Source organism: Salarias fasciatus, chromosome 17, assembly GCF_902148845.1.
Source record: "Salarias fasciatus chromosome 17, fSalaFa1.1, whole genome shotgun sequence".
NCBI lineage: Eukaryota > Metazoa > Chordata > Actinopteri > Blenniiformes > Blenniidae > Salarias > Salarias fasciatus.
In genome coordinates, this window is record NC_043761.1 from 12,398,329 (window position 1) to 12,424,589 (window position 26,261).

The window sequence follows — 26,261 nt, forward strand, 5'->3', positions numbered from 1 at the left end:
TGTCCTCTCTGTTCTCACTCAGTACCTTCCTGCAGGATCTCCAGCTCAGATCACGCTCCGTGCCTCCTGCAGCGAGTGGATTAGCTTGTTACAGACGTGTTTGTTTGTTGCTCTATCCTTTTCTCTCGTCGACCCCGCCACCCAAACCGCTAAAAGCCGCCATCCGGTTCTTCTGTGGGGTTGTTCTCTGGAGCGGCCGCGCTGTAATCGTCACCGCAGAAGTAAAACTGAGTGGAAGTGAATTGAATTTCGCCGTTTCGAGAGGGAGGCAAATATATTTCTAACATCCAATAAAAATGTCAGCGTGCAATTTTGACTTGTTTCTAATGATGAAATGACCCCGAACATCCAGTGACAACCGCCTCATTCATTCCACTCTGGCGTGCTCGGCGTGGTTGACAGATGAACCGGCGTTAACGGGGCAGCGACACGGCGGGCGGCCACTGTACCAGCTCATATTAACAGCCGCACTGACCCGCCCTTGTCAATCAAACCGCAACCTTTACATCCGTAATCACAGTCACTTCTATAATCTGACTGTCCTCTTTACAGCAGAACATCTATTTAACCCACTAATAGGCTGACTCGTGTCGATGTGTGTGTGAGCATGTGTGCGTACGGGTGAAGGGGAGATAGAAAGAAATATCCAATTAGAGAACAGCCAATCACTGGATTAATGAGAGGGCAAGGATGACAGATTACTCTGCTAGTGAGGAATGGGGGGGGAAAAAAATAAGGAACGGAGCATGTGGGGGGATGGCGGACGGTGGAAATGACAGTGGGTAGTCAGAGAGGGTTAGCAATGAAATAAAGATCGAGAGCGAGAGAGAGAGGCAATGATGAAAGAGGAGCAAGAGAAGACAAAAGGCGGAATCCTCAATTTGCTTTTCAAATCCTCTTAGAGGAGAATAGGTGTAGAACTGCACAACCCTTAAAGGAGACAGAACAAAAAAAGATTTAGATGGAGAAAATGGAGAAAAAGATGGAATGAAAGAGGCAAAATGTATGGTGGAAGAAATAAAAGATGAGAAGCATGCAATGACCGGGATCCATTTTTACAATCCACACAATACAGTGTGAGGATGTGTTTATGTTTCGCCAGCTCCCTTCTCTAATGAGCATAGAATTTAATGCAGACATGCAGGGTATAGTGTGAACCTGATCCCCCAAAGCTGGATTCAAACCTCTCTGTCGAGGTGTGCTGGTGCTCCTGCCTCATTTTCATATATTTAATTCATTTAATGTAACAGCTGAGGTACGCTGAATCAAAGATCCATACTGGATATGTGTGAAACAGTTTATTTTCTATTTATTTTCTACTATTTACTTGAAGTTTGACCTACACTGAACACTTTCCCTTCTTAAAATCACCTTTAAACCTCCAAACTCTCCTTAAACACTGAAATCCTCCTGCCACCAATCAGTTCAAAACACACACACACACACACACTCACTAACCAGGAGACAGAGGTGTTTTGGGATCAAGACTCAACCCCCTCTGTTCTCGGGACACTCTTCTATCTTCCTAATAAGTTTTACCCCCGTCTGCATCTCGATCCTGGTCCATAAATCACATTGCTGCTTTGAGCGTCCGGGTCCCAAACCTCAGAAACAGCAGGGGGTCGGTTATCATCCACCTGCTCAGGCCTGATTTCATAGCACTGCGGCTGTTGGGAATTGGGAAAGTGACTCCACGTGATTGATATTATTCCAATTATAATGATGCAGCGATCCTGTATTGAAAACCACAACATGAACTTTGAACTTGGAAATCACTCAGAAATGAACAAAGCAAATGCAAGTTATAAAATGTGGCATATCAAATTCAGGTAAAATGTACAAATGTATATGGCCTATTTATTTTACTAAAAGTATATAAATAACAAATTATTTCAAGTTGAGGTTGAAGATTTCAACATAGTTTTGACCTTATTGTGACTTGAGCTGAGAGCGGTGACGATTCAGCTTCGCAGACGGATCTTCAAGAAGCAACTTGTTGAGAAAAACAAACAAACCTGCAACCCTCAAAATATTGCCGCTACATGTTCTCTACATTGGAGATGAAGTGATTAGAGCTCGACTCCTTCAGTGATTGCAGACACTTCAAAACATGGAAAAACTCTGAGAAACAGTCGAAGTGATGAGAATGAAGCAGCTTCTTTTGGCTTTCGAATCAACAAGACAAATCATGGCTAAACTGGCTCTACAATCAGAATTAAATCAACTTTTTATTTGTAAATAAAATATATATGCGAACTAAAACTTTTAATTTGAAGGTTCTGAAGTGAAAAGCTCACACAAGAGTTTGCAGGAAAGCGCGAGCGGTTCACGTCAGAACGTCACAGAATCTTAAAAAACACTCCAACTGAAGCCACACTCTTTAAGATTCATTCACTCTTTTATGCTGCTCTATAAATCCTTTGGCACTGAAGAGTGTTTATGTGTGTGTTCTCTGTGTGTACGACGTGGTATGTTCATTAACTGCCTTCTATATTTGTGTGTATCATAATCCCCAAATGGTCTTCCTAAACAGTCAGTGGAGGTCAGCCCTGTAACTGGGCTAATAGACTAATTACTACGAAGGCCTTTACACACACATGCACGCAGACACACACACACACACACACACACACACACACACACACACACACACACATACACACACAGGACTACAAGAGCACGAAAAACGCAGCATTTTTTTTCCAATATAAGCTAATTGGCATGCAAATTAAAAGTGCTAAATTTGTAACATGATGTTTGGCAATAAGAGTCAGACCTAAAGGAATCCGACATAATGGGAAGAAATGGAAATTAAGTATTCCTAATAATTCATTTGTTATTCTACAATATCGTTTCTAAACCCAATTACATGCGCTTGCAATCCAAAAGGGAAAGAAAAACACATTCTCACTTTGCCCGTTAACAGATTTGCACAAAGGAATAGTAATTGGATGCCGTGACAAATAGCGTTTGGAAATATCCTCATTCTGCTCACATGCCTCTCCTTTTCCCGCTCTTTCCCTTTGCAGATGGACTGACCTCTGGAGAGGCAATGAAAGCTGCTTTTGAAAGGGCACCTTCAGCCCACTGCGTGTCTGATATTTAAAGTGTTATCGCCACGATCTTGGCACTTATAGCGTGCACACACACACACACACACATATAAACACACAGAACGCTGTACATTACTGACACTTTCATGATGCCAGACAGGCTGATAATCCCGTGGAAGCCGAACACAATGAGCAGAGGTAACTCGGCTGTTTCTGCCAACAAACCATCAGTGGCCTTCTGTGATTTCGGGTGACGGGAGATAAAGAGGATGGAAAAAAAAAAAGGTTGAAATATGCATATCGTCTGAATTTCAGAGCTTTTGGAATATTATTTATTACAGTTCCATTAATACTGAACACCGATCTTTAGAAATATACCAAATATTGTTTATTGACTCAACAAATGTGTAATCTCGACGGCACTGCATGGTCCAGGATGTGGACTCGCGAGCCGTCCAGGTTCCACCCTGCCTCGGGCCAAAGTCGGCTGGGACCGTCTCCAGCGCTCCACACGGCTCTGGGTGGGTGGAGGTGGTCCGGATGCACCTGCAGCATCCCGCTCACACCCCGCTGCACCGGGCGAGGCCCGCTGTCAGGCAACGCTGGAATTACTGAGACTGTTAACTCCTAAATTAGATAATACATCTGCACAAACTGGAGAGAGAGTTCAACTGGGAGACTTTTAGTAGTCTATAAATAGCTCGAAAGGGTCTGATTTTAAGTGGAAATCTATGCATTTACCATTTCTCTGATGATGAAATAACTGATGCAAATTTAACAAGTCAAACCCCTTTTTGCAAAGGATCGTGTGAAGTTTTTCACACAAAAGGACTGAACATCAGTCGGTTCACGTGATTTATGTTCAGTCGAAGGGTTGGGATCTAAAAAAAAAAAAAAAAACGAGGATGGAGGAATCATTTCCACCAATATATTCAAAGTGTGAATTACAAGCTAAATATCTTGCTTGGTTTGTTGAACACAGCGAAAACCGAACACAGTGCATTTCTGCGACTTTCCATGGAGCTATTTTGGCGCGCTTCTGTCTCTGATGGAGGTGTTCACAGACTCTGTGTCTGTGTCCATTACACAGAGTGCTGCTATTTCGCTCCACATTCCGTGTCATCAAAGGCACCGGGAGAGATGGTGCGTATGTGCGAATCCGCCCGTGCACGCAGGCACACACCGACGTGCACGCAAGTGGACCAAGTCTACTCTCCTCTCCCCCTATAATTCAACACATTTATTCACTCCGGCTCTACCCTCACAGTCTGCTTCTATAAAAAGACATGGTCACAGCGTCCGACGGTCCATCTAATCTCTTTCTCTCCCCTCGCCAAGCTGCAATGAAATCCTCTGCAACACACCAAAGGTTATTCCGCCCCGCGACAAAAAAAGGATGTGATGAATGTCAGTAGCTATGATACTGAGTCAGCAGAGAGCGGGGTCTGATGTATGGCTTCGTTTCTGGGACTGACCTGGGCCTCAGACATGACGTAGAGGTAGTGGTGGTCGGAGGAGAAAGCCATGTCTCTCAGGATGGGTCCGTTCTCCACGGCCTGCACTGTCTCATACTGGAGGGCGCGCGACGAGCCGTCCACCCGGATCTGGAAGAAACAGAGAGAAATTCACTTATTTTCACAATTTTTTAATGAAAATACTTCAGGAATATGACAAATGCAGCCTGGAAAATATGAAATGTACGTATTTTGGAATGGTTGCTTTATGATTTGCTTCATATCTCTCGATATGCTAATAGAGAACAGGTAAGTATGTTTGCGAAAATACCAACAAAGAACAGTTTGTTCCTCAGAGATAGAACTGTCACATTTATTGAAGTTTTCCATCTGCAGGGCAATTGAAATACAGTTTTTTTTTTTTTCATTTATTCAGACGTTAGCACAAAACGGACTGTGCAAATGAGGTAAAACCTGGAAAATATTACCGGTAAACAAGGAACAGACAAGGACTAAATTGAGCAGGAGTTATGTTGCCTCCCAGAAGGGAGGAAGTGACAGCGAAACAAAAAAATGTGCAAATAGGAACAGAAGAGCTATTAAAAAAGGTGCTTTTGGATGTTATTACTGACAAAAGTGCCCGGTGCATATTGCTCGAGGAGTTTTGCATGCATCAGAGCTTTTAGTGCTGCAGCTGAGAAGTGCATCTTTCTCAGTCGCAGTTTGAGCCATTCAAAAGTGATTATGGTAATCAGGCATCTGGGCGAGAGGTGTGGTCTAAAGACCCCTAGGTGAGTTTGCTCAGCAGAAAGAGCACGGAATTGGCCTCCGCGCACACTTGGTGATATGATGGAAGTGGTCTGGGTTGTGCCAGAACATCTGTTTACATCGTCTCACACACATACACTCCCGCACTCTGGGTGTGCTCCCAATGATCCTTACTAAATCTGGCTCTAATTTCCTCCTAACACACGGCAGCTTGACACGTACCAACCACAGCAACTTTCATCACCCTGCAGAATAGTCACTCACACACACACACACACGCACGGGCCTTTGTGGGCACGTGGACAGGTGTGAAACAAGTCTTGTTAAAGTTGTGATGACTCTCGGTAGTTCTTTGTGCTCTTCAGCACTTAAGGGTTCACAAGTAACATGCACAAGCCGGGGATAATTGGACAGGAAGCAGATGGTGGAGGAGACAGGTGAGTCGCTCCATGATTAATTATAATAAGCTCATGACTACATGCGCTCGGCGTTCTCTCTGTCAGCACATCATGGGAAACCTTTGCTCGTCTACATCAAGCCGAAGCCCCTTCAGGTCAGGAGCCGTGACTTGTTTCGCAGGTAAACTTGAATAATTAGTGAAATGGAGGTGAAAAACAGACGGTCTTTGTTTGGACCGAGGGAAAAAGACTGCATTATCTTTACATTTTTATGCATGCTTCCTTATTGCATGCTGAAGTGCATTAAGTACAGCGTTAGTATGGGCTTCCCCTGCTGTTTGACACAACATGGCATTTCTTTTTAACAGGCACCATCCTTCACCCCGATTTCACCCCGCTCTCGCTCTCCTTGTTTATTCCTCAGTCGTTCTTCCCCTCCCTCCCTCCGCCTCCCGCTTGGCTGGTGTTGTGACCTTGATCTCAAAGAACTTTGGGTTCTTTATATCAAAGCTCCACACACTTCCATTGGGAGCCATTGTGTGCACTGGGGTCAGCTGGAAAGAAAAGGAACAGAAGGCAAACGGGAGGAGGAGAAAGAGGAGACGGAGCGAAGAAGAAAGAAAGTTCCACACGAGCCGGGGCCAGATTCAGCAGGTGGAGTTATCTAATCTGCCCGATCGGGCAACTTAATTTTAGGTGCTGTGCATATGCACACACAATATACAGCAGAGATCTGCATATCAGCTTACCCGCAGTGCATACGATAAAGCCTGGAGTCAATTGCTGAGTGGAGTTGAAAAGCCCGACAGTCTGTAGCAGGAGCTGAATGTAGAGTTTTATTGTGTTGGGACAGATCCACAGTCACCAGGGAGCAGACAGGCTTGGAGGGGAAGCTCCTGTATATTATCCCTCAATCTGACCACCAACAAAACAAATGAGCCACCAGGGAGCGCAAAGCATGTCCACAAGCACGCAACGCTGGCTCCTTCAGTCTCAGCGGGACTAGAAAGGAACACTCTGGGGAAAAAAAAAAAAAAAAAATCCTGATCTAAATCAGAGACCACTTGACTTATTTGCACAATAATTGACATGTGCAAAGTAATACTCTTAATTTCCGCTGAAATCTGTAGAGTATGGCCCTCACGGGCTTGTAGCTTCTAAAAGAGCAGATACAGCTGTCGCCGTTTGGCCTGCAAAGACAAACAATCAATTTGGCAGGAATTACGCCGCAAAATTACCATCTTTAGCTGAAAATATATTATAAAATCATGTAAAAGCAAATATCTATTGTGCGATTTTTATCTGCAAAAACAGAATACGCAAAACCCTGAGCACTCTCAGTCCAATTACAACTTTTTTTTTTTTTTGCCTCGATGAAAAGCTGAAATGAATGATATGGATTGTTATGAAAATACTAATCCTGGATTCATTATCAGAAACAGTAATTATTAATATATCTTAAAGTAATTTTTCATCAGCCTAAAATCATTAAGGCAGCAACTCTGGTGCTAGCCAATATTATCTGATTCCTTTTCAACAGTAATAAAGTGGATTAGCTGCTCTATGCTAAATGGATTACAATGCTAATCTCTGCTATCACATTAGCACGACACAATAGTCATTCACTGCCAGACAGACTTCATTTTGCTTCGGTGCGGCGGGAAGGTGAGAGATTCGCCGGGCCCGTGTGAATGTGCGCACGTACAAACAAAAGTGTGTTCACACAAGCGCGCCTGTGTGTAGAAATATTGGCGTTTTTTTTGCTGTCACACAATCACAAACAGGCTGTTTGGCTGGGAACACACGTATGGAAATAAGAGATACTCAGGGGAGAGTGGAACGAGGGGAGCTGCCGCTTTTCGCTCAGAGCGCACGTCCGCGGACGTGTTGCATAACCCGCTCTACCTGAGTCAGGATTCCTACGCAAGTGCCTGTCTACGCATGTAATTTACATCGTGCAATAATCAGAATATAGAGACTACCTTGCGTTCCCCTAGTGGCCGTGCTGGACCCTCACATCAGTGCAGTAGCAATACAGAGATTATTTCAGCAGGCAAAGTGTGGTATGAAAGTAAAGCTGTTTGAAAACACACGCTTTAAATTAAAAATAGGTCCTTTGTCAAGCTTTCTGGGTTCAATTTTTACTGGAAACCTTTGGCTGTATTCACTGCCGTAATAAAATCCGGTTACGGCTCACAGAAATACAATTCTTATCTCATGTTGGGGATGGTGGTTTCTGCCTTGAATCTGTCAATGAGAAATATTGTGCCCAAAGTGACTATCTCCCTCCCTCCATGGGGCTAACAGCTAGCAGAAGGTGTGATACAGACGGGGAAGCCGTTCCGGTGTGAAAACCACAGGATTACCCTTGCTCAGTTTGCTCATGTTGGCACTGTACACCGCGAAAAGCACATGGAAGATACAGCACTTCCTCTGACTCTGCACGCAGCCCATTCTGCAGACAATGTAAAAAAAACGTGGAGCTAACCCTGTGTTTCATGGCCGGTGCCGTTCAGAGTGGACACGTTATGCTGTAGAATGAAATCGATAGGAGACATGCCAGGAAAATATGCAGTGATGTATTACAAGGTGAAGCAAAAATAGATTATGTGAGATTACTAATTTTCATCACAGGGCGAATCAACAGGTCAATACTGCTGCTGCTCGGGGGGGAAAAAATCCTCTCCCAGTGAAAATGTGCTTGTTTATAATCATGTAGAGAGCACTTTACATCAAATTGTCGGACAGAACGACTGTTGAACCAATTATTCTCAGTCAGTGTTTAAGTGGAAGTTTGTGCCGTTGGTGGCATGGCAACAAAAGCACTGCATAAAACGGCTCCTTAAAAGTGCTGCGATATTAGATTAGTAGTCATCAATAAAACATGGATGATAATTAATTCCCTCAGTGTTCAGCTCAGAGTCATCTATTAACCTCAACGGTGGGAGGGACCCAAAGTATGCATGAAAATCTGCATTTGAAGTATCTGCGAAAAAAAACTTTGTTGTTCAGAGTGCAGACGGTGAAAGAGATTGCATGAACTGTGTCCTTGCCTGCCACGGCTCGGGAATCTGGAGCGGCAAAAGGAAGCCCTGTCACACAGAGCTGCAGTCTGTTAAGCATGGCACACACACTAATGCACCGCGGACGGAGCACACGCCATGACCAACATGCTGCTGGTGGAAGCCAGAATAAGCTGCTGACTAAAGTATCACTACCGTCTGACATGGGCCATGCAACCGTGGCGAGGTGAGTGGGCTGGAGCAGAATGTCATCCAAAGTCACACAGCATGCTGGGAAAATTTAAATTTCCACAATATTTGCGCGAGGAATCCCACTAATTGTCTGAAACAAGCACGTGGGAAAACTCGGCGTCTGTGCCAGCATCTCTGCAGCCAAGAAGGGTCATGAACTTTTCTTTTTGTTGGACGTGATTATGTGGGCCTGTTTGCTAGCGTTAACCATTCCCAACTAGCTAAAAAGTTTGGGGCCTTCTGTGTTCGAGATAGCATAAACCCAAACTCGTTGGGCTGGGCGCGCCAACAGCAACACCACAAAAGACAGCTGTAACCCGACGTCCTGCACTTTCCTCAGGTTTCCGTTGGCTTTGTAAGCTCGCGGCAGACTGTTAGCTGTTCAACCACGCGAGGCAGGGAAACACACTAACAGCCGAGGAAAGAGACACGGCCAGGCGGCCCAAGGAAACCGAGAGGAACATCCACCGTGAAAAGAGACGGGAAGAAAGGGAACGGCGTATCGTCGCCGCATAATGGCAACGTGTCTCTACATGCATTGTATTCAAACCGACAGCGATACAATGGCGGCTGTCTGATTGCCCAAATCTGTCCAGCTCGCTGAAACATATGGCGTATGGAGAGAGAAATGGATGTGGAGAGGGTGAGCAAAGAGAAGGAGTCCAGGAGGCGGAATGGCTGCGTCTCTTATTGTCAGTCAATGGCAGCATGTAACCTCTACTTCCACATTCAGCGCCTCAGTATATTGCTTGAGGCGAGACAGACCGGAGCGGGACTAGTGGTGGGAGGGTAGATGACTTGACATTAATCTGAGGGTATTAACAAGTACGTGGCAGACAATGCGGATGCCAGGACGGTCGTCTGGCACTGAGGGAGCGAAGAATCAAATTTGATCTGCTATTCCTGGCCAGCAGTAGTTATTAGACCTAATTAATGACAGACAGGTGCTTTTATTCAAAGATTATGAGCACCATCTGGGAACTAATGCACAAAATCTATATATTTTCAGAAAGTAATACTGCAGGTGGCACATGAATGACGAATGACATGACATTTCTACTTCTACAATGTCTTTTAGCATGGTATTATACATTTTATGACCGGCTACAATGAAATCATCTTGCAAGTGTCCAAAAGCTACAACGCTGGCTTTGTGCTCTGCTGCGTTCCTTTCCCTTCTGGAGGTAAAATATTCATTCAGTTCATTAAAGACACTTTATAAATCTGCCCCTTTTTTTTTCCTTCTGACTCAACTCTTCTCTCTATAGGAGGATGAGTGGGCAAAAAAACCCCGCAGAGTGGAACTGAACTCATTCTATGCTTTAATTCACTGTTCTCTGTTTTATGTTTGCAATTAGGCATATCTGCTACACAGCAGGATTTTAATTAATGCCTTTCCCCCCGTCGCCTGTGCTGCGAGGGAAGGAGCTCTGTGGGCACAAATCAAGGAAATGTCATTGTTAGCCGGAAAGTAACCGCACTGATTCGCATTGTCAGTGTCAAATCTGTGCAGCAGTATGACCTCCGCTAAGGCCCCCCTGCTGAGTTCTGTTTTATTGAGGTTAATCTGTGCTGGAATTTTTATTTTGGCTTTTGTATTTTGAGAAAATAAGTCAAACAAGCAAGTACACGCTGGATTGATGGAATATAGCCTCCAAACTTTTTGTCCTTCGGTGAATTTCACCCGAATAAACTGCGAAGAATCCCAACCAACTCGAGTCATTTTGTCTTGGGACTAAAAATAGTGTGATGAAAAGCGAGTCTTCAGTAAATGTCTATTCGCCGCCTCTCTCTGGGGATCGGACACATCGGGGGACGGTGCTGCGGGGGCTCCCCCGGCCCGCTGACTGACCGGCGTGGCATTAAAGGTGCGGTACCCGTCCGCCTGCAGGTCCATGCAGCCTACTAATCTAACCTCACGCCCCCGCCGAGAGATCGACGGAAAAGAGCAAAGAGAGGGGAGAAGAGAGGGACGGGAATGTTATTGTGAGGGATGATGGTGTTGGACGTGAAAGGGGACAAGTGTCTGGAGGCTTCCTGGCTCATTTCTCCCCCCCCTCCCTCGCTCTCCCCCATGGCTTTAGAGGGTGAGTGACAGGTCTCCCTGCTATCACTGCCTTTACCACTGAGCTGCCTTAGAGCGCTCTGACCAAGCAGGGGGCTCGCAGCTCGGCTTTCGCTACTCATTTCCCTCCTCTGCTATTGCTTTTGCACCCTCTCTCTCTCTCTCTCTCTCTCTCTCTCTCTCTCTCTCTCTCGCCTGTCCCGATCTTTAAGTCATGAGGTTTGTCTGAAATACCTTTGGGCTCGCGGCCAGTTCAATCTCCAGAAAATTTGTGGCCTCTTGACATCGAACGACTCACTCGGTTACTCTCATTTACTTTTTTTTGCCCTCTTGTCATGGATTTTTCACTCCGTCTCTCTTCCCTTTACGTCCAATTGAAGATGGAACAATGTATTTGGCCTCTTCAGGTGTGCTTTACACGTGTCGAAATGAAACCATTCAGCCTCGCCTACCAGATGTGACCGGATGTATGGCTTTTTTTTTTCTTTTTTTCTAAACCTACCACATGCATCATTCCATCACTTTCACTGTTATTGTCTCATTAGGGTCCCATTAGCGCGTTAGAGGGCAACAGGTAGAGAAATCCCCCGACAGACGTTATTTAGCAGGGACTAATACCAGGCCCAGCTGAGGAAAAACCCACACGTGGATCACTCTTTCAAACCAATTATTTCCTCCACTGTTTTTTCTTTGTTACCCGTTTTTCTGCACTGACAGAAGCCGCCGTTACCTAAACTGCTGCTGCAGCGACTAGTTGGGCCTCAAGGACCCCACCGAGGCGGCGGCATAATTTGAGGGCATATCGCCACCTGTGTCTCTATTAGCGGAGCAACCTGGTGGCGGTGCTTCAGAGTGGTGTGCACCCCATTATATTTCGCGACCAGGGGCCACTGTGCGCGAGCTAAAAGGCTTTGGGAGCCATTAATGAAGTCAACATGCTCCCCGAGCAGTGAGAGCACCAAATCAGCCTATTGTATCAAATCAAGCCTTTCAGGTGACACAACAGTGCACAAACTCAAAGGCGCGGAGGCGGTTCATTAGGACGAGTCTTGCTGGCGAGCCACACCGGCAGGATGGATGGCGTACGGGATAATTGCAGACTGATATTACACTCAGGGACGCTGCGCTTTGTGTGTGGAGGTGGAGGTGAAAGGTCGCATGTGAGTGATGAGTTGGAGCACTGTCAATGCCTTTCTAATGCGCCACCAACAGAGTACGTTCAAGCATGAATTCTTCAAGATATTTCAGCTCACAACTGGAGGAACTTTCCAGGTGATGTTTTGAACATCTGAAGTCTGGTTTAGTTCAGTCTGAAAAAGCAAAAGATCAAAAAGGCCCACAGGCACAGTGGAGATGTAACACCTGGAGGACACAGTGTTCTGCTCTACCACCAAGTTACAAGGAGGTTCGTTGGAGAGTTTTGTCCTTGTTCAAACGCAGGTCCTTGTTCAGTCCTTCAGTGAGACGACATAATGGCAAAGAAACAGAGATATAACAAGAAAGAAAAGAAGTAAGGAAGAAAGTTCACAGTTAAATAGTCAAAGGGCTGCACAATATTCTACAAATTTATCATTAGCGCAATATCAACACACGTAGTGTCCTAGTTGCTTCTGAGCCCAGGATGACTCAACTATCAGGGACTTGTTAAGTGATTTCTCTTATAGTATACACAGGTCAAGAAAAGTCTAAACATCTAAAATACAAATTCTTTATAAAATACAGCTTTGCAAATGTTGAAACCAATTGAAATCTATTTAACCTGAGGGATAGCATAGGGTTTAGAGTAAACAGTCTACCGGCCTCCAAAAAATGCTTTTTATAGATTATCAATTAGATATGCCCCACATTCTTAACTGTCAATCACCAATTTCAACCATCAAAGACAAATACGCCTCAGATCAACTGAACACAAAACATATCTAGTTTTCATCAGGAACCTGAGATGAAGGCGAGCTCTTTAGATGGAGACTGACGGACAGACTTTGATCAGGATTCAGAGAGTCACTCACCCTCATCCACTGTGACCTTTGTCCCTTCCCAATGCCAGGTTGTACTTCACAGCACAAAAACAGGAAGACATTATTTACCATGAGAAGGTTGAACCTCAATGGTTCGACCACGCTTCCCTTCCGGAACGTCATTCAGCACCATATTCGACCAGGACGGTCAACGATGTCCGAGACCAAAATAGATGTCTGGGTCAGATAACAGCCTAATGACAAGCCGTGATCAACTTTAACCATGAGAAGAGATGACTTTGAGAACTCTTTCATCCCTTTTTAACTAGACCAACCTTTGTTTTCGTGGTTATCTATATCCTGCTTTTAACTGCTTATCAGTTCACCCTCTTTTCTCTGGTCAATACTAATTTTCAGCTTGTTTGCCAGGGCAAGCAGAGCATTTCATTGACTTCAAGAGTGTGATTGGTTTCCAGGGAGATAAGCACAAATACATAAACACACACACACACACAGAAACACAAACCTACATTCACACAATTACAGAGAAAATGCCAAGAAAGACTGAACAACGCTGAACTTTTCACTGATCGACCACAAACGTGGAGAAGAAAGTGCAGCACAGTGAGATGTGAGAGGAGAAGGCAGTGTGTGTGTGTGTGGATGTGGGTGTGTGTGCGTGTGTGTGTGCAGGTGTGTGAATAATAGATGGAGAGTTGAGAGCCAGACGCTGTCTGAGAGCAGACATCACCCTGGATCCTGTTACCAAACACTGCCATCAGAATAACTCTGGAGACACAGGCATGCACACACACACACACACACACACACACACGCATACACACACTTTGTGCACATGCAGCTAGCTGCATACACACCGTGACCTTTATTCACTCCGAAGCTCCATTTCTCAACACAACACAATCTCTGTTTTGAGTATTTGGGACAGGTGTAATCACTGAGTCAAGTAATATGATCTTGAAATGATATTTTTTCCTTTTTTTTTTTCATGAAAGAAGCAGGAAACTGATGAACTACATATTTTTCAAGCAATTTTCCAAACCGAAGTGCTTTTTTTATTCCGTTGTAGTGATGAGACTAATGTTTTGCACACACACACACGCACATGCACGCACGCACGCACACATTAAATGGCTCGCCGACTGCAGCCCAGGACCACTCATTCCCATGAATTCATAAATTATCAATGGTCCTTTCCAGACCTGCAGAGTGTGTGTGCACGTGTATGTGTGTGTGTGTGTGTGTGCGCAGCAGCATGCATATGGGAAGCATTCATTGCCCGCCCTTCAGTTTTATGTTGTGGTGATTTATGAGGTTCTACCAAAGTTTCTAATTAAATAGGGAAGCACCTCACAACCAATTCCTCTGAGATAAGCAGGTGCGAATTACTATGTTCCCTCCTTATTGTCTGCACAAGTGTGTTTGTGTGTATGTGTACACTTGCCTGAGTGTGTATTCCCTTGATTTCACCCCCAAGGGTGCTTCCTTTTTCTTTCTCAAATCTACTCTTTGCCTTTATTCCTTTATTAAACAGACTGGCACACTCCCTCTATTATACCTGTTTTCCCACTGAAGTGAAAAATTGCATCGCTGGTCTGGTAGAGAGAGGGGGAGAGAGAGAGAGGGAGACAGAGGCAGGGGGTGAGAAAATGAAAAATAAGGAGAGTGAGGAGGACAGGGAGAGCGAGGAATTACACTGCAGTAAGCCCTTGAGGCATGTGTTGATTCACCAACTGCTATAATAATGGAAACATTGGAGAAAAAGATGAGAAAATAAGAAAGAGCAAGACGACTAAAGGCCAATATCCACTGAAAATAGCTTGGATGCGTTTTATGATGCTACTGTGCATCAAAAAGATTAAAAAAAACAAAGATAACCGATTGATATAATGGCTGCAGTAGGTACGGACGGCAGGCACAAACAGATCTCCATTTAGAAATCTTCAATTTAACCGTCTGCAGGGAGACATACACAAGTCCAGGTTTGCCAATTCCACAGCACACCGTCTTCACATGGCCCGCGTTTTTATTCACTGCATCAAACGAAGATCAGATTTAGAAACTCACATTTTATTCAAGAGCTTAGGTCTGCTCAGACTTGTGGGGCGCCACAAACACGAGGCCTGATTTGTGAAAGTCGCGGCTTAAGCCCAGTCCTGGCGAAAGCCGCCGAATGACATCGATTTAGTTTGACATTCTGAAATGAAGAAAGGCAAACAATACGGTTGACTTTGCACCTTCATGTTGCCTCGGGGAGCAATGCGTACAAAATAATGGAACTTGAGAGCAATGACTTTGCTAGTTGTGTTTTGATGATAGTATTAACATTGAGAAAAAAAAAAATGATCAAAGACGTGACCACCAGTAAATATTCACAAAAGAACACAATTAGAAAAAGAGACATATGTGGCATACCTGACTTCAGTTGTCTTTGAACAACATGAAAAAATATTCCTGACCCCTCCATGCTCTCACAGATCTTAGCTCTGCTTTCAAACCTCCTTCTTTTATTAAAGCAGTGAAGATATTCTGCACATATCGCGTCCCTCTGTGGGTGGAATCTCTAAAATTAGCTCCGATTTATCAGGGGAGCATATTAGACTTTCACGCCCATGCATTATGTGGCAGCATAAAAGTAGTGTATTGTGTGTGATAATGGAGGCTTCACAGTGGGGGAACAAATAACTTGACTCAATAAATAAACGAGCCTGTTGTTTCGGGACGGTTGGTTATCTTAACAGCAAAAACAAGAGAACAGATAAAACGCATGTTTAAATCAAAGTAATACCTTAAACTGTGGTGTGTGTGTGTGTGTATCTGTAATTACACAAAGCCCCACCATGAAACATTTCCCACTGTTGTGTTTAGTATAACAAAGAATACAATTATGCTCCTTAAATCACTGTAAATACTGGCTGGGTTCACATTTTTCTCTGTTGTTTCATTTTTTTCTGCGCTCAAGCTTGGATATATTTGGGAAAAGAATAGCTTTAAATCAGAAATAAATAGTTCTGTTAGGTTTATGTCTTTGTTAACACTGATCCATTCCCTAATTCTAACCTCAGTCGGTGTATAACAATAACTAGAATACATTTTAACAGTTTTTAGAGTGGATAGTTTGCTAAAGCAGCTCCAAAGCTCTTCCCCTTGATGCCTTCCTCAGCCATCTCTGCTCCTCCCGTCGCTTCTCCACCTCTCAGTATCATTATCCACCCACATTTCATCGCTGTCTACTCTATTTTGCCCTTTTAGGATGCCACACAATCCGAGTGTGACGGGGAGGCAGGCAAACCTAGTGGCACACTGTCAGAAGCCTGAATGACAGGAAATAGAAGAGACAAAGAGACAAAGATTGAGAGGAACTGAGACTCCCACCTGCAGAATGTTAGATAAAGATGAGTGTAAGCTGCACTAAAACTTGAAGACAGATAAAAAAACTTAATTCTTTCTTAGGGAGAGACAGAGTGAGGGAGGAATCTAAGAGGATATTTGGTGAATGGGGCCTGTCAGCTTGCACTGCGCAGAAATCCTCTTATACCTCAAAATTTCAATTAGGTGAGGAAGCGTTTTGGTGCGGCGCGCTCCTCGCATCCTGCGCAGGAAGTACGCGGCGCACGAGGTGGGATTTGTCACGGCGGCGACAGGTCTCCTACACCTACATTATGATTCAAAGAACATGCATACAAAGAGCGCCCCCCCCCCCCCCCATTTTTCCAAACGCCGAAGCCGTTTAGCGGTACTGGATTCTGCTTCAGCGTTCGCTGAGCAGTGTTGCAATTGAGTTTGTTCCACCGAAGAGGATCTGGAATTTAAACTTCATGCGCTCGTGCTGGGCCTCTGTCATCCCTCACGACAGCTGCAATTACACAAACCTTCACAACCACACCGACTTACAGTAATTACAATGCCAAATGCGTTAACGCGAGTGTGTTTTCATTTGATTCCCACCTTAGTGGTTTTACTGAAATTAGCAACGTCGTCTGTCTGGGAGGAGCTGCTCCGGAGTCCCGGCAGTGCAAACCGAGGGCATGACACTCCGAGTGCCGGGAACTTGTTCAAATGACAAATTTCTGCGGCTTTTAAAATCCCTTCCCCTGCTAAAATGCATCCGCAGCCCTTGATCTGCGGCGCAATGACAGCTACGACGACTCTGGAAACTTCTGCCACGAAAAAAGTCAGCATTCCACCTGTCACCCCCTCATTAAAGTCTATATCCTATCAGACTGTCGTACCTGAGTTATCATTCCCTGGTTTCACTCAGAGACAGGCATTCCTTCGCTGTTTTTCTCCGTCTCATATCCCCTCTCTCTCCAAACTGTTTGCCCATTTTGCTATCTAACCCCTCAGCATTCTTTACAAACCATCCATCTTGTTATTTGTGTGTAACTCACCTCCTCAAACTCACTCTGTTGCCCTTTCCCGTCGCCCCTTTCTCTCCCTAAACTCCATCCCGCCGTTCTGTTCCCTCACCTTTTCCCCCCTTCCCTCTATTCCCAGCTTCCTCGCCGGCTTTCATCTTCCCCAGGTTAGATTACTGTAAAGCACCGCCTGTCTGCCAGCATTCCTGAAAGCTTTTCATCTCTGCTCTGATTCATCTGGGGAGACAGAGAGAGAATGGAGGGTGAGGGAAACTGTTAAAAAAAAGGAAAATACTAAAAAAAAAACTAAACAAAATGTATAGGATGCGAGGAGAGAGAGAAAGAGAGAGAGAGCTTGTGGTAAGGATTTCAGTCTTCAGCGGTTAACCCGCACTGCACACTTCACCATGGGCTGATGGGAAATTTCCCTGCTGTTCTCTTGGCTGTCTGCGAAAACGCCCACTCGGAGCCGAGAGCACAGCTCGCTGGGGACGCACAAATATGCTCGCACATGCGCGCGCGCAGCGAGGCACCGCACGCGGGGAGCCGCGTTTTTACATAAGGAAGAGCACATCGCAGCGAGGCGCATGTCGTCAAACTCAAACCGAACGCTAAGAGAATTCCTCAAACGATGATCACAGACTATAAGAAAAAAGATGGCTGCATGTTTCAAAGCACTTTCCTCCCAAGCAGATCAGCACATCTACCACCTGAATTTGTTTTGGAGTTTGTTGTTGTTGTTTTTTTTCTGCACCGATTTGAATGAAGATCAGCTCCAACAGCACCTTAAGATGTGTTTATGGTGTATCTGTCTCAGACAGGCCCCACTCATCACCATCTGAAATGTATTCACCCTTAAGAAAGGAGAATGCAAGAGATGCAAATGCAACAGGAATTGTGCCCGAGAGGGTGTATGTTTGCGATTGTGCATGCGTCGGTGTTTCTGCCCACATACATACACTGACAGCTTACAAACAGCAGTACAGGTTTAATTACAGAAGACCCTCTAGCTGTTTATCGCTCTGCTTCAGTGTGTGTGTGTGTGTGTTTCAGTGTGAAATGGGGAGACTGTGTTAGTGGGTGAATATTGCAGCTGTACGTCTGCGCAGTGTTTACTTTTATGTCCAACCACTGCGAGGTTTGAGTGCTGAGAAAACAACTTCTACTGCACACCGCTGTGTCTGTTTGTTTGTTTGTCATGCATGTACGCCAGCGTGTGTCGGTGTAAAGTGTGCCGACTGAGTGTCGCTCGAAATATCAACTAATCCTTGATTCATTGAGAAATAAAACACGGTTAAGACATCATGATTTTAATGTATCACGAGAACTGGATGTGAATATAATGATTATTTTTGGAGAGATAAATTGCATTTGTATCCTTCAATGGCTTGCTTTTTTCCAAGCTCCGAAGGTCTTGACTTTATAATAGATTCAAGCACTGAAAATTCACAATTTGCCTGCTTTTTTTTTTGGCTCGCGTCAATAAATTAGCTTTTGTCTTCCACCACTGAGGATTCCTCCGAAGCCCATGCCTCCGTCTCAACTTTGCCGTCTTCCTCAGACATGCAGCTGCAGCCGCGTGTCTCATTTCTGCCGGCCCTGTCCTCTGTGAAGGGGCCGTGCGATGATACGGTACTATTAGGGGCATCCCTGCATGTTATATTTATGGACCTGCCAGTCTTTAGGCCCTACTCACAACTCCCACACCCTTTAATCTCGCTGCTGTCATCCACTGTCACTGCCTTATGTCTGTGGCCTTGGCTAACTGCCAGCTGACACACAGAACTGTGAGTCTGTGTGTGTGTGTGTGTATGTGCATCTACTTGACTGTTTCTGCTAAACTACAATGCAACTGCAAACCACAGCGAAGTATTTTATGTCTATCAAATGTAGGGCAGAAGTGACAGGGAAAAAAAAAAAAAATTGCGATCGCTTTGAAACGGTATCAGTTGCAGAAAACACTCGCACCCCTCTCAACTCCACAGAAGCTTTGTGATCGCATGCAAACACAATGTTAATGAAGAATCAGACTTTGCTCTCACTGCATTGTTTAAAAAAAAAGCGCCTCGATAGTTTTGGTGGAAACCAGGGAGATTATTGTTTCTGAAATATTAATTGTTTCTTCGCTCTTTTGGTCAAAAACAAATTGCTGCCACTCAGAAGATGAACATTACACGGAATATTACATCCGCATGTGTGCCATGACAGTGCCTACAATTAAACAGCGGCCTCATTTATCATGAGCTTTCTCAGTAGATTCTACCTTTGCAAACTCATATTTCACCTGAGGCACGAGTAAAGCAACCAGAAATCATCTTAAAGCGGCTAAAAATGGCTGAATGCGCGGCTTGCACACACAGAGCCATAAGCACATACGTTCAAAGACAAAAGCCGCGCCGTACCCTGTTATGATGAGTATTTATCAGCAAAGCCTTGCACAAAACAGCTAATTCGTCAGGCTCTGTGGGAAGCTCATTGTTCCCGAAGAGCTGATGGGAAATTACTGTGATCAGCCAAGTAAGCAATTATGAAATTAAATCCGCTATCCACTAATAAAGCATTAATAAAAACTCGGAAAATTAACACACTATAATGATAGTGATAATACCAACAAAAGTACCTTTTACAATCAGTGTTACAAAGTGGCTTACACAAAGCAAACAACGGGGGAAAAAAACACACAGATAAACTCCGTTTACAGTCTGACGCAGCCAGCTTGAGCATCATGTAATGAGATTTGTAGACATGAGTAAATGTCAGTTGCTAAAATGAGGCGTCTTGAGTAAAAAGGTATCGGCAGCCGGGCCGCCGGTTTATTCCAGCAGAATATTCCAGCGCGTGTTTAAATTCTAATTTCTTACAGTAAAATTGTTATTCACAACCGCTCTTTTGTTTCATTATTCACTTGGAACGCTTCGGCAGAAATTTAAGACTAACATATGCATAAAATATCACTCCGCTGCATAACACATTAGCATAATCCAAACAGAGCATTGTCACGGTCGCCTCAGAAAAGCAGCCAAAGGGGCTTAGCGTTCCTCCCTACAACCTCCGGAGCAGGTTAATTGCACAGACTGGGGGGGCTGAGGGTGGGGGTGGGGGGGAGGGAGTGCTGCCTCAGTGCTTTAACTTTGGACACAGACAGATGGGTCTGTTCACCCGTTTCCTGCTCCCTCCATCACTCTCCCCCCTCTTTCTCCACCTCTCTGAGATGGAGGCAGAACATCATTAGCTGTCGGGAAGTCCTCAGGTGGATCTTGCTGAGTGAGCACATTAACCAATCCCATCCATTTTTCCAATAACGCGTCCCCGTTTTTTTTTTTTTTTTTTTCTAGTTGCGTGTAGAGTTACTGGAACTAATACCGCCTAAATGGTGAGGCCGATACAACTAACACTAATTGTGTATTCAATCGGCCACATTATAACTTGCCGGCACTGTAGTGTTCAAAGTGCAATCAATAAATGCAATTAATACCACAAAGCACAGTATACAGCAGCATTTTGTGCACGTCATCATTGTGTGCAAATAGCAAAAGAGATTAAGACTGTCGCTGTAAGCCGGCCCGTGTAACGTCAGTCTTTGGGGAAATTAGCACTTTCCAATTTTACACATTTTTGCAAGTTGTGCAAATACAGCATACTCTGACTAACCGCGTGAAACACAACGGGAGTGGAAACAACATTTAATCCACTTATTTGTGAATTGATCTGGAAAGTAGCAGCCTTTTAAGATCATCAGCTGGTGTTGAGAAAAGGATTCGTTCAGTGTTATGAAGCTTGATTTGTATTACTGAACAGACAGTATTTCTTCATGTCCACAGGTTAAACTGAACAAAGTGACTTTAATGTATGCATGCATTGTACACATCTTTTAATAACTTCATAATCTTTTTTTTGTTTTTTAGAATCAAATATATTGAGGCAGTCTCTACGCTCTTTTGGGATTACATTACATGCGACACAATTTGAGGTCCACAGATCTACAGTCACACGCCATTGAACAGCAGTGTGTTTCTAAAGCACCTATACAGGCAAACAATCAATTCCAAACCGACCCCCACCCACCCACACACACACACACACACACACACACACACACACACACACACAGTCCAATTCTATTTCCTTTATTGCCAACCCCTAAACTGTCCCATTCGGGCCCTATCATCGCGGTCTCTCGGGTCCGATGTATTTTTAGCGCGCAGCGTCGTGGCCCCTCGGCTCCTCGTGATCTTTAAGCGTGTATGTGTGTCTCCGGGTCTTAGGCCAGGAGATGAGGGCTCTAGGAGGGGACCGGTGGAAGGATTAGCGCTCCTGTCCTCCTCCTCCGGCTCTTTACCATTTTAATGAGCCGGGGCCGGGAGGGTCTTTCTTCCGCCCCAGCCGACTGTGGCGCGGCGTGGGCCTGGGGACGGAGCGCGGCAGCGCAGGTTCAAGGTGGGTCCCGATCGAGGACGGCCATTGTGCAAAGAAATTAAGTGAGATATGGCGCCGATGAGTGGGCTGTGAGAAAAGGTGTGTGGGAGGCAAACTCACAAAAGTGAGAATATGTAGGTGTTGTATAGGAGCATGTGTGTGTGTGTTCTCGCAATAAAAGGGTAATTTAGGTCTTTCTATGGGCCTACCTCTAAAGCTCCCCTTGGTATTCACCCTGATAACACACACAGGCCAATGTGGATTAACGCTCAATTGAAGGGACTGTAATTACCTGCTGATATGAATATTATTACTACTAGCAGGCAAAACGCCACAATATTCCTTTCAAATGTTCAAGAATGAATAATAGTTAACCAAGGAGGGAAAAATGCTTGGTAATACTTCAGTTTCTTTATGCTGCATCAGTTTTAGAAAGTAGTAAAGTAACAAAAATAGTATATTTTTCCCTCTGGAAAAAAAAACAAAAAAAACCTTGTCTTCCAACGCCACCTGGGGTTTTACCATCATACGTCTGCTGGATACTTTAAAGTGAGACAAAACTACTGTCACTGGATGCAGAGTAGGAAAAAAAAAAGGCGGAGGGCTTCCACAAGGCTTGACAGTAACGGACAGCGGGGAAAACAAAGAGTCTGAGGGCTCTGCTGGTGTGTGTACAGATCAAAGGTGTGTCACAGGCTGTGTCTCTTCGGCGCACATGTGCATGTTCTCGTCTGAGCTTTCATTCAATGAGACTTTGAAGGAATCTGGACTCAAAAAAAAATTCTAAATCCCCCACAAAAAAAAACCCCGTGGCAAAATAAAACTAGTGAGTCAGCAGGGGGTCTGCATGAGTTCCCTCTACTGGACAAAAGAATGTGACAATCATCGCAGGGGGTCAGGAGGGTGGTCAAAACTCAAACAAGAGTACAATGGCTCTTTGGGTTTCATTGCTAACACACACACACACACACACACACACACACACATCAAGAAAGAATGCATGGCTAATCAACCTTGGGGGTAAAACGCAAATAACCTTGAACTGATGGTCTGTGGGTGTCAGTGATAAAGGGTTTCATAAAAAGAAGGAACTGGAGCAGTCAAAGAATGCGACTGATGTGAATGCATGCCCGCCGCGGCCATTGAACGTTGCAATAATGGAGGAGCCCATGAAGAGGAGTCATTGATACGGGCTGAAGTCCACTTCACGGTGGTTTTGGCTCTGAGTGGGTGAGACTGAGAGCCATTTCACAGCCACAGACACTTGGCCTCAGGGCAGAAATGCCTATGGAGTAGGGCTAGGCCCAGTCCCGTGACCTACGGGGTCGTAGGATTGAGCACAATCACTGTCACTACAGCTCGACTTTGGCTTTGTCTCTCTGTCTCAATCTTTCTCACGCATGCAATGGAACGGCCCGTGTTGACAGCAAGCGGCCATGCCGGTCAGCTGAAGCTCTCCGCCGTCACATCTTGAACTGATCCGACAGGGCAGATTCTCATTTTATTTCAACATTGTGCTGTTTAAGCCCCTGTTTTTACACTTCAAATGGCCTGATATCTCTGAACCCACCCCGCTTTTACCCCTCTAACCCTGTAAGGTGAATCGCTTCGCGGTGTTTCCCTATACCTCCAGAGCGGACCGCATCGCAGTCAACCACAAGCGCTAAATATGAACAAACGTCTCAGCCTTACCTGCACGGGCTCCCCGAGGGGACACTCGGAGACGAGAAGGCAGAGAGCGTTTCTTTCTGCATCCCGCCTTCACGGCCCTCCTCACTCTCTGCATCATGCGTAATTGAAAAACACAAGGCCCAAAGGCCTTTATTTTCTCCACTAAAGAAACCGAGCGAATGCCTCATAGGGAGAAGCAGAGGAGGAGAAAGTGTGTGGGAGGACATGGAGAAAGAACAATGCAGAGGACCCGGAGAGGTGGTTTAATTGGACAATAAGACAGTCACTAGGGCTGGCACATATCTCGGCACCGGAATCTCTATTCTCACAGCGCAGGGCTGCTTTTAAGTAGTGCAGTAGGTAAGAAAATAAATAGAGTAGGAGGAAAGATGTGAATATACAATCATCAGATTTGAAAGTCAATATGGGAGGACGCTGAGAATTTCATATTTTCTGAACCGAGTGGCCTTAATTTGTAAGTAGTCCGGCGGAGAAGAATTTAAAGAAAGCTAACCGGATGAGTCCGATGTGCTGAAGATGTTTGAGTGCCGTCAAGACAGCGTGAACCTGTCATCACTTTATCAGCTCACATCCAGACGACCATCACCTACTTTCTTACAAATGCACTAAGTGGCACATAAATATCACGACGCTCATTCGCAAATTAACATTTACGCGTGGGTCGATGCTCAAATGGGCCGATATGTTTGCATGAAGCACTCATGCATGTTCCAATGTGAGACTCATTTCATTTCATTGTGTATTAACATGTCGATGCTCCTGCCTCGCTGCGCGGCGTGCTCATCTCTTCCCCTCACATTGTGTACACAGATGAAAGTGGGACTTGTGTGTAATTAATTGGATATGTTTGTAATTAGGGGGTGAAAGAGGGAGAGATGCATGCAAGCCTCCTTTTGTTTTGTCTGTTGCGCCTAACAACAGCACACACACACACACACACACTCACACAGAAAAATTACATACAACAGTAATTACCATGGAATTATCTCTCTCACTTCATAGGGTTAATTCTCATTTTGTATGTTGGTCTGTGACTCAAATGTGTCTTCCCTCCCACTTCATGGACATGAATACACCCGCATGTCATTGACCATTATCTTCATCTCTGAGAAATAGAAACACAGAATGTGGGATGATAGCATATTTACTGGGTGTGGAAGTGACTTTCTCCTTGGTGAAACTGTGTGTTTTTTTTATTTAGGACAAAAAGAATAGATGTGAAGTTTTACTGACAGACAGCGTACTCCCAAATGAGCTCCGGGATTTACAGCCTTCGCAATTCGCACTGTTTCCTCAACTTTTACAATCATTTAACATTGAAAGACACTTTTCTTCTCAAATAAATCTTCCAGGTGAGGAACAAAGAACTTTTATATTTGACTTTCACTTCAAGCCAGAGGAATTTCTCTTCACAAAGCTGCTCTGAATGAAGGAGAGCGAAGTCTGGATGTGTTCATAAACAAGGCCAGGCAGCTATTCAGAAAGGTTTAATAAAGTGCTCTAATCGTACTTACGCTGGTCTCAAAAGTCAAGCCTCGCCGCTGAATAAGCACGGCGGGGCTTTCTCTGCGCCCGCTCTCCTGTTATCTGTGTCTTTTGGTAAGCAGGCGGGTTGGTAATGAGTTAGCTGGTTGCTCAAATGGTTCTGTTTATGTGCGCGGCCGTCCCTCTCAAACTACGTATTCTCGAAAAATCAACACACTTCCAACTGCGCCTAAAACGCCATCTGATTAACGGTCCCAATTTTTTTTTTTTTTTTTTTTGTTCGGTGGCGTTAATAAGCTTATCCTCTGGCAGCTTTTACACAAACAAACATCGACGTACGGCTGACACCAGGAGACTGACTGTGAAAGCTTTTTTCCAGGCTTTTAGAGGAAGCCTCTATTGGCATGGGACGGCAAAGATGTCTGTGTGCACCTATGTGCACGTGTGCATGCTCTCACACACACACACACACACACACACACACACACACATACACTGGAAAAAGGGAGCACAATGCAATCAAACAGCACTGAGGCACAATAACTTAAACTGTAAATCTTAGCTGTGAAACTATGAATAAGCCGAGGCTCGTTCATCAGTTTTTACACACCTATTTGACCTGTACTCTTTTCATTTCTTCGTCAAATGCATCTCGAAATCAATCAACAAAGCCTAAGAAACTGTAGAAATCAAATAAAGACTCGTAAATGAAAACATTAAATCTATTTCTCTCTCCTAGACCTGAGGGGGGGACACCGTCCTCCCTGCAGATTGTGGAAATGGAGGAGTGGATCCTCCAGACTCTCTTCATCCGTCTCTCTCTCTCTCTCTTTTCCTATATCCCTCTGCTACGTGGCTCGACTCACCCCGTGTTACCATGGCAACAAGGACTGGTGCGACATGGAGAGAGGACTATACGGAGGGAGAAAAAAAGCGAGAGGAGGAGAGCGAGGGAAGAGTCCACCTGCAGTCCAACACAAGCAGGAGGAAACCCTGAGGGAATGTAGCGGAGGAGGCGAAAAGACAAGAGTTCTGCTCCTTTCTCACAAAAAACGTATATGTCCGTCAGTACGAACGCTGACTTACTACTTTCGCTTCGTCACCCCGATCTCCCCTCCTGTTCCCGCCCGTCCTCGCATCCCTCCTTCCGTCCAAATGAATCGGTAATGACGGTGCTTTGGTCCACGTTGGCGGAGCAGAATTGCAATTATAAAAACGTCACTCCTGGTTATTCCGGAAGAACGAGAAGCCGTTAATGTCTGTGACATCTGTACTCGGCTGCTGATGTCGTAGAAAGAGCTAATTCATTTTATTTACAGGCGTCCCATCAGTGGGAACT

At 44.8% G+C, this 26,261-nt stretch overlaps 1 protein-coding gene across 2 annotated transcripts in view; it reads right to left on the reverse strand.

Moving 5' to 3' along the window:
• plxna4 (plexin A4) overlaps positions 1-26,261 on the reverse strand; it is a 203,057-nt gene that overhangs the window by 80,102 nt on the left and 96,694 nt on the right. For both annotated transcript variants that reach the window (XM_030113595.1, XM_030113596.1), the window contains exon 4: positions 4,529-4,657. In XM_030113595.1, coding sequence (XP_029969455.1) covers positions 4,529-4,657 — 129 coding nt within the window. The remainder of the gene's footprint in view (positions 1-4,528; positions 4,658-26,261) is intronic.